We start from the raw sequence: 9779 nt of genomic DNA on the forward strand, positions 1-9779 counted from the left end.
CCATAGGGCATGGATGTCAGCAATTCTGTCCTCTGCTTGGGGAGAAAGGTGTGTGTATAACCCAGAGCACTTTATGACCAGCAGGATCAAGTACCAAAGTCTATTTTTTAAAAAGTCTGTGGAGTACTCTGTGATCTGCAGATATAATAACGTCTTTCTCAAACAGGATAGAAATGAATTGAAGAAAACAACTGTTTACATTTTGGATGTGTCTCCTTTCCCCATGTTCTGTTTAATGTTAATCATAAGCTTGCAACACCGAACAATCTCAAATAATCTGCTTGGAGTCACCATTTGTGATGATTGCTCAGATTATTCACTGATAATCAAGAGGATGTTATGAAATGTGAGTCAGACAGCCTCTGGCTTTCTGGAAGTGCCAGAACCCTATATATATAGACGGAACTTCCTAGTTGAGACATTGGAGCAGCAGGGAGGTGGGAGCCATCAGATTCCTTAAGCTGAGAAGGAAGACAGAGGCCAGCATGCCCAGACTGCCTTTGCTGCTGCTGCTGCTTCTCTGGGGCGTGGGGTCTCACAGCTTCCCAGCAGCGACTTCAGAAACACAAGAGCAAGATGTGGAGACAGTGCAGGTAAATGCTGAATTTCATATGCCCCAAATGCAAAAGCCTTTATTTACATTTTCCCACAGTATAACAGAGTAACAGCAGTATAATAGAGTTTATTTAAGGATGGATGCCCTACAAAGATAAATTTTTGTCAGAAAGGGCACTATCCCCAAAAATGTATCTATCCATGCATAGACTCTCCTTTTCCAGTTAGAAATGATAGGGAACTAAAAGAACAATATGCAAATTTGTCTCTACAAATTATAATTCTGACTTCATAATAACTAATGGTAGGGAAATTTCTACTCCAAAATTACAGTTTCCACCAATAATAAGAATAATAAGGACCATGCAATCTAAACACAATTTTAAAAGTAGTTCTGTGTTTCAGCTATAACTTTATACTGTCAATATTTAGAAAAATTAGAAAGATTTCCCATCCAGTGTTTCAATAATTTTATCTTTCATCAGAAATACCTGGAAAACTACTACAACCTGAAGAGTGATGCGAAGCAAGTTGAAAGACAGAGAAACAATGACCCAGTAGTTGAAAAACTAAAGCAAATGCAAAAGTTCTTTGGGCTGAAGGTGACGGGGAAACCAGATGCTGAAACCCTGAATGTGATGAAGCAGCCCAGATGTGGGGTGCCTGACATGGCTCAGTTTGTTCTTACTCAGGGGAGCCCGCGGTGGGAGGACACACACCTGACCTACAGGTAATTAGACTGAGCACCAGAGTGGGAATGCTATTTCCCATCAGAGCCATCAGAAATGAAATCCGATGTGTCTGTATTTTATTTCATTTGAAGGATTGAAAACTACACACCAGATCTGTCAAGAGCAGCTGTGGACCATGCCATTGAGAAAGCCTTTCAACTCTGGAGCAGTGTGTCACCCTTGAGCTTCACCAAGGTCTCTGAGGGTCAAGCAGACATAATGATATCCTTTGTCAGGGGAGGTAAGCTCTTCTTGTAGCATGAAAGTATTCTCACCTTAACTTCCCCCTGCCTTTGAATCTCTTCAGCTTTGCAACTAGATCTCCTTGTTTAAGAAAAGTGTTTATTTTATGGACTTAAGAATGAAAACTATATTGCATTTGCTGCAAATCTGTTGGCCTCTTAGCAAAGCTAATGCTTACTCTCCTGGGTTAGCCTAAGTAAGAACCAAGAGGAACTTTTGTTGAATTTTGTTTCTTGCAGATCATCGTGACAATTCTCCCTTTGATGGATCAGGTGGAAACCTCGCTCATGCTTTTCAACCAGGCCCACATATCGGAGGGGATATCCATTTTGATGAAGATGAAAGGTGGACCAACAATTTCAGAGGTAAGTCAGCTCATCTTGCCTCTCTCAACCCTTCTCCCCCCACCCACTTTCTTGGTTCATTGTAATATTGGTTGACTTAACTGAAAGAATGCATTAAAAAAGTATGCATTTTTCTGCTACCACTTAGAAAATTAATGGTGCATTTAGAAAATGTAAGAGAAGAATTATTTCTGTTAGTAAGAACATCTTATTGGCTACAAATAGGCTACTCTGAAATTTCTAGTAAGTAAATGTTGAAAATCTTAATGTTTTCCTTGTGGGCATCTACATAGAATCTTTTTTATTGGAAGAAGACACCAAAGTGTAATAATGTTAGTAAGATATGTGGAAATCAAGAGAAGAGAGGTTGTATATATTTTCCAAAATTTCCAGCATTAAACATGTATCAATCTGTAAATAGGAAAAAAAATGTGTTAATAGAAGACTATTTCTTCTCTGTGAAATAATATGTGCCATCTAGCCACTGACAAGACTGACTAATCTGTGCTAGACTCTTGGTTGGCTGAATTTGCTTTTTAATTGTAATCATAGAGTTTAGGCTTTAACTGGTCTCTTCACTATTAATAAATGCATTCTTCTTACCTTCAGAAAATTATTTTATACATTTCAAAAAGCTATTGAGAAAATAAGAACATTAATCCTTTAGAGTTATAGATTACTTCTTAATTAAATGTCTCAAAACTGAAAATATTTCAAATAATTGCAAATGGGTTTATTATCCATTTTAGATTATAACTTGTATCGTGTGGCAGCTCATGAATTGGGCCATTCCCTTGGAATTGCTCATTCTACTGACATTGGGGCTTTGATGTACCCCAACTACATCTTCAGTGGTGATGTTCAGCTATCTCAGGATGACATCAGTGGGATCCAGGCCATCTATGGTGAGTATAAAGAAAAACATTATAGACAAGGGGTCATTAGAACAGCCATTGGCTTTATCCTTTAAGAAGCTTTCATTGGTTATGTAGTTTTCCAAAGCCAGGTGGAACTAACTCCAGATCTCTTGTTCCTTTAGGACCTTCCCAAAATCCCACTCAGCCAATTGGCCCGCAAACCCCACAAGTGTGTGATAGTAAGCTAACTTTTGATGCTATAACTACAATCCGGGGAGAATTGATGTTCTTTAAAGACAGGTAAGACATCAGTTCTTCTTTGTGTTATGTATGTGTAATAACAGGACTCACTGCTATGGGTACATATGGGCCACTACTATGCTTCACACATTGTTTATCTTACATTTGTTTACATACATTATTATAATTATAGTTGAGTGTAAACAATTGCTTGCTCTTGCACAACATAATGAACTTATAACAACCTTTTCCCCAGCATGTATTCTGTCATTTGATTCTCATAAAAATTACCATTGAAGTAGAAAATCAGTAAATATAATTCCATTTTACAGATCAGTAAAGTAAAGCAGAGAGAAGGAAAGAGATCCTTCAGGGCACAGAGTTTCTTGGCAACAAAGCGGTAATTGGTCTTCTGACCTCTACTCCAGGCCTCTTCTCATTTTTGTCACTCTTTAGAATGATAAGTATGTCAGTATTTTATTAGGAGAAATCAGTCCTTTTCATAGCACCATCATGCTGAGAAGGATTGTGTAGACCCCTTTTAAGTATCATCCTGGAAAAGACAGCCCTTCCAAAGCCTGTGGTCATAATAGGACTCTGTCTCCACCCCTTTACCCTGGGAGGGGGCAAAGAAAGATAGGAGCCATTGCAGGGAGAATCCCCGAGAATTCATGAGGACCCTGTCTGTTGAGGGTCAGGGGATATGGGCAGTCACAATGTGCTTCCCTCCTCAGAGGAGGATCCTAGAACTCCCTCAGCAGTGTGTGGCCTCAGGAAGGCTAAGGTCCCCTCACACACAAGGAATAGGCCTGCTCTGCATACAGTTCTGATTCCTAAAGGACAAGGCAAAATAATAATACAGTCATTTTCTGAATAATACAGTCTGCCGCACATAGAAAGTAAGGATGCTCTAAAAGGCTCCCTTCTCCTCACCTCTCTTCTTGGAGTGTCACTGGAACTGTTTTACCGCTTTGTGATCATATCTACCCCAGAAAGCAGTGTATTGGCTCCTAATGCTTCCCATCCTGTGCTTTACTATTTCTGAGTATAAAAGATAAGGATGGATATAAACCATACAGGGTGTGGCTCAGTGCTGGGGAGTGCTAGGAAAGACTTGGTTTTAAAGGAAAGCTGTCAATATAGCAGGATGTGCTTATCAAAGCAAGTATTTGAAGGATGACTCCAAAGAACAGGAAAAAGTCTAGGATTTGCAAGAACTGAAAGGACACTGAGATCATTTAAATGTCACCAGGTCATGAAGCCACAGAAGGTTAAGTCTAGAAACAGTAATAGTAACTGACTTGCCCAGGGTCTCACAGCCAGGCAGAGGCAGGACTGGATCGAGAAGTCAGATTTGACTTCCAAGGCCAGAGTCTTCCCTGTGGCCTGGAATTGGGAAAACTCTTCTGTCGGCCCATGTGACAGTCTATGCTTTGTCGTTACCCCAGTCAACTTTGTAAACCACCAACCAAAGGAAGACAAAGGGAGTAGCTGCTAGATCTGAGTTTAAAGTTAACCTTTGCCTCTTAACAGTTGCATGGCCTTGGACACCTCCCTTCGCCTCCCTGACCTCAATTGCTAATCTGTGAGATGAAAGCAATGTTCTCTTGTAGGATATTTGTGAGGTAGGGCATGATGTAGGTAAAGTGTGCACTAAATGCAGGATGTTAGCGCTGTGTCCTAGGCCCTGGTGTGCTTGCCAAAGATGATTGTTACATTTCGAGAATTTTGCAAGCTGGTTGTTAAACAGCATTATTAAAAGTTAAATTATTAACTTTAGAGTTAAATTATACAACTTACAATTGTATTTAAACCAAAGGTAATAAAAGTAATCAGAATTCATCCCTTTGTAATTGTTTTGCTGCATTTTACTATTTATTTATGTTCCTGAGGCAGTTTATGCCTGATGTATCCGTAGAGTGGAAACGCTATACAGTGGTGCACCACCGCAAATCTCTTGATTTGCAGTGGTTGTAATATTTCCACCATGAAAATAAGCAAATGCTACAAACCAGGACTCCTCCCCAGCCCCATCGTGGAGAGCCAGATGTTAAACATTTATGAGCACACTACTAGTGCCAGCAATAGAAGGACCTGAATGACAGCCAGAGCTTGCTATGGATTAGATAAAAACATTTTTCCTTCTTTCAAATCAGGTTCTACATGCGCACAAATCCCTTCTACCCAGAAGCTGAGCTCAATTTCATTTCTGTTTTCTGGCCCCGTCTGCCAAATGGACTTCAGGCTGCTTATGAGGTTGCCGATAGAGATGAAGTTCGGTTTTTCAAAGGTAATGTTTCCAATTATCTTTCAGTTTTTATGCATTAAAGTTTCTTCTGCTTTTGGGCTGATATATGAGACTACTAGCTACTTTATTTCCATAGACTTAGGAAAATCTAGCAAATCAATGGGAGTCTATCACTTTAGTTAAGAATTGCATGGTGCATGTCTGAATAAATTTAAGTGAATAGCATATGACTGGAGATACATATTTTATGGCCTGTTCGTGAATGTGGACTTATGTAGCTGTTTTCTGTGCAAACTGTTTATGTATTTTAAACCCTCTCCACATTCTTGGGGTGCTCAGGAGTAAAACTGAGAAGATGGAACAGAAACATTTGAGTTGGATGGTTTCCTAGAGCCTATTTTATACTAATAACTCTCCTGAGAGAGGAGGCCCCACAGGGCAGCCAGATGGGGGTGCTGCATCCTTGATGTCAGAGTATGGTCTTCAGACCAGCAGCACTGACACTGTCCTGGGATCTGTTAGAAATTAAGAATCTCACTTAACCATAATACTGACAAAGTTCATCCATATTGTCAGATCCTATTCCAGACCTTCTCGAAGTTTAACAAGATTGCCAGGCAATTCGTACGTACATTAAAGTGTGAGAAGTCCTGAACTACCATGAATAGAATGGGGTAAACTTCTTTGATTCTATCAGAATGAAACATGCTCCAGTGATCAGCTCCTGACTTTGAAGACACTATGCCAAACATCAGTATTTCTCCAAATGTATGTTTGGCATAGTGCAGACAAACATTAAGACACCTGACCCAGTCACACACTCAAGGCAAAGAACTCAATACAGTTCAGATGGGCAAAAAACTTTGAAACGGGCTTTCTAGCCCTTATATAATGAAATTAAATGAGATTTTAGATACACAAAGTTTCAGACTGGTTTTTCCTGAGAGATAAATGAGGATACTTGAGCGAAAAGTACAAGCCTGGCTACAAGACGTAAGACCAGTTTTATATGACATGGAGTTTACTAAGTCTAAATATGCAGAATCTGGACACAGCCTAAATTCAAGTACTTGGAACTGTAGTCAGGTGCAATGATTTCTACCCTGGGTTGCTAGTCATTACAGATTGTGAGTCATTACAACACTCTGGCCTTTAGGATACCCTTGGTGTGAACTTCCACAACCCATGGGCAACCTGGAGAAGTGAGGTTTCTATCACTGAGGTGGCACGATGAACTCTGTAGTCATTTGAACATCTGGCTTTGGAAGGAAGCCCCCAACTCCACAAACCAGTCATTCTCAAAGCTTGCTACAGGTTAGACGTGTCTAGGAAATTAAAGAAAAATACTGATTTAATTGGTATGGGGTAGGATACCAACAACGGTATTTAAAAAAAAATAAATCTCCCTAGATGATTCTAATGTGCAGTCAGGATACTCCTCTAGCACACGAGACTAAGCATTTAGCTGGAAATCCACTTACTGTCTACTGGTGCCCTGGGCAAGTGTTTTCATCCTGTTCCTTGATTTCCAGGTAATAAGTACTGGGCTGTCAAGGGGCAAGATGTGTTATACGGATACCCCAAGTACATCTACAGATCCTTTGGTTTCCCTAGGACTGTGAAGAACATCGACGCTGCTGTTTCTGATGAAGATACTGGGAAAACGTACTTCTTTGTTGCTAACAAATGCTGGAGGTAAAGACTGGGTACAGAAAATGGTAGGGTATCTATTCTTTCTACATAGAGAGAAGTTACTAAATTGAAACATATAAAAATGAGTCTCATAGTGCCTTGGCTAGCTGCCTTTTCTGGGAATGGCTGTAGCTTGTCCAGCTTCCAAGTTGGTTGACCAATAATCATCACGCAATTCCTGTCCCAGAGATCCAGGGAGAATGTGGACCTGAATTTGAAAACGAAGATGTGAAAAGGAGGGCATTCATCTTCATAGGGCTGCTGTAGCCAACAGGAACTTATCTTTCACTGCATTTGACATTAATAGCACCTACTGGAGAAGTAGAATTAGATGTTGGAGTTCAGAGGGAACTTATAAATCTTCTAGACCACCCAACATCCTACCTCACATCGTCCCACCTCCTATTTTTACACATGACCTATGGAATTAAAAGGTCTTATTACATTCTTGCTGGTGAATTCCCTGTAATGGTTTTGTGAAGGCTACACATTTAACAAATAGTTCTGACACTTCTAATTATTTTTTTACCAGGTATGATGAATATAAACAATCCATGGATGCAGGTTATCCCAAAATGATAGCAGAAGATTTTCCTGGAATTGGCAGCAAAGTTGATGCTGTTTTCCAGAAAGACGGTAGGTGAATATATACATATTTCCTCTATTTTGTTGCCATGGAATAGCATCAGTATTGTTATTTGGAACAGAAAATACCAAAAATATTTATTCTCACAAATGACTTGTATTTTTGAAGACTTAAAGTTAAACCTAGAAATCACTTGTATAAGGTAATAAGTCTCTTTTGTTTTATTTCTAGGATTTTTCTATTTCTTCCATGGAACAAGGCAATACAAATTTGATACCAAAACTAAGAGAATTTTGACTCTCCAAAAAGCTAATAGCTGGTTCAACTGCAGAAAAAATTGACCACCTGTTAAAAAGTTAAACAGAAAAATATATTTCAGGAGTCCAAGGAAGGTGCTTTCCTGAAGAGACATATATTTAAATAAAATACAGAGTTATGAAGTATAATCTTATTTATACCCCATTCTGCATAATTTTTATGACTTAGAATGTAATGTTTTATGTACTGCTATAATTTAGTTCCACAAATAAGGTCAAATTCATGGCTCCACAGTTCAATTCTCTGCAGATGTGGAAGGAAGGAATAGGCAGTCACATTTGGATAGTCCTGGCCAGTGGATTGTGCCCAGAAGTGACCAATATCACTTCCAGATGGAATCATTGGATTGCTGGTGCAAACTTCTCCAGCGCTGTGATGATTGTAAAAGCACATCTTGAGAGAATTTCCACAAGGTTGAAGAAGCCTGAATTCCTGGGCCAACACTCTGAACAGTTACCTTAAACCTCAGTAGATTTTGCTTAAGAAATAAACTTTCATTGTGTTAAGCCACTAAGATTTTAGATTTTGTTAAAGCTGTGTAACCCAGTTTTTCCAGACAAACATTATCTAGTTTATCATGCCTAATTTGGGAGGATGTTAATGGAGGTAGGAGTCCTGTGGGTAGCTTCCAAGCCCTATGAGTTTTCTGAGTAGCTCAGAGAGTGCTCAGAGTGTTTGCAGACTTTCCAAATACACAGAGAGTCTTGAGAATATTTTTTGAGTTATTCATGATTCTGAGGCAGGCAGTTCTCAACTCAAGAATTTGGACAGCAGTGTAACCTTCACTTTGGACAAATCTCTCTCTCCATTAAACATTTTTATATTAAAGTATAACATAAATGCAGAAAAGTGCACATATCATAAATGTTCATGTCAATGAGTTATCACAAAATTAACAACCCCACGTAATTCTCACTCAGTAAACAAAACATTACCAGTGTCAGGGAGGGGGAAATATCTCCCTTACCCGTTTTGAGCTCTTGTGGCTGAACTAATAATAAAGTTGACACAAGACAGATTAACAGAAGAAAAAGAAAGTTAATTTAATTCATGCACATGGAGGTATCATAGAAATGAGACCTAAGGATTGGCTAAAGCAGGCAGCTTTTATACTTTTTAGATAAAGAAACAATAAATTTGTGAGGAACTGAGAAGACGAAGAAAGTTAATTGGTGAAGAATCTAAAGAGAGTTTGGGCTTGGGGTAGTAAACTAAAACAGTAACAAGGTTTGTATATTCAGTCCTGCATCCCTATCTCTGGAGATAAGGATGTCCTACTACCACCAGATGCAGGGATGACACTGCTGTCAATCTGATCCCCCCATAAGTACTGATATGACAGCTGTTTATGATGAGGGCTCTCAAAAAAGTCTTCCTTTCAAATTACCAATTTATAGGATCCAACATCTGGCCATTGATGTGTAAGGTATTATATTCATTTCAAATACTGAGTCAAACCAGTAAACCTTTTTTGTGGCTTAACCAAAGATGCAAGAGACATCTCACAAGAGAGTATGTATCCCTCACATGATCCCATCACTGCTCAACTCTTTCTTAGCTTAGTTCTTCAGAATAAGAGTCTGAAACAGGAATTCTTTGGTGTTGTCATTGTGGGAGGAGTGCTCTCAGGAGAAGAGGAGTGGGGGACATAGTTTAGAACAGGGAAAAAGCTAAAGAATGTGATCTCAAACAGAGCTTGCTTTGATCTTATGAACAAGGAGCTCTGGAGCAAAAACTGAATTACAGTGAGTCCCACCTTGAGGCAAAGGAACTAGACTTTTGCACCTCTGTGTCAATCAGTTATCAGTTGAGGTCTGTTTTGGGGAGAGGAGCATTGCTCCCAGGCAAGATGATCCCATTTGGCAAAGTAACAGGGGACAACTGGAAGTTGTAGCAGTCAACACTTGCAGTATCCATGAGGATGCCGAGGGGGATCTGGGGACAGTACCAACAGCATTCTCTATA

The 9779-nt window shown here is 39.5% G+C and overlaps 1 protein-coding gene across 1 annotated transcript; it reads left to right on the forward strand.

Annotated features, from left to right (window-relative positions):
- The first annotated feature begins 430 nt into the window (after window positions 1-430).
- Window positions 431-8324, forward strand: MMP1 (matrix metallopeptidase 1). Its single transcript, XM_004325631.4, has 10 exons — window positions 431-593; window positions 1041-1285; window positions 1379-1527; window positions 1769-1894; window positions 2623-2778; window positions 2913-3030; window positions 5127-5260; window positions 6751-6913; window positions 7443-7546; window positions 7728-8324. Exons 1-10 carry the CDS (start codon window positions 486-488, stop codon window positions 7835-7837), a joined length of 1413 nt encoding a protein of 470 aa, XP_004325679.1. The 5' UTR covers window positions 431-485; the 3' UTR covers window positions 7838-8324.
- Window positions 8325-9779: the final 1455 nt, after the last annotated feature.

The sequence above is a fragment of the Tursiops truncatus genome, chromosome 8 (assembly GCF_011762595.2).
Source record: "Tursiops truncatus isolate mTurTru1 chromosome 8, mTurTru1.mat.Y, whole genome shotgun sequence".
In the NCBI taxonomy this organism is placed as follows: Eukaryota; Metazoa; Chordata; class Mammalia; order Artiodactyla; family Delphinidae; genus Tursiops; species Tursiops truncatus.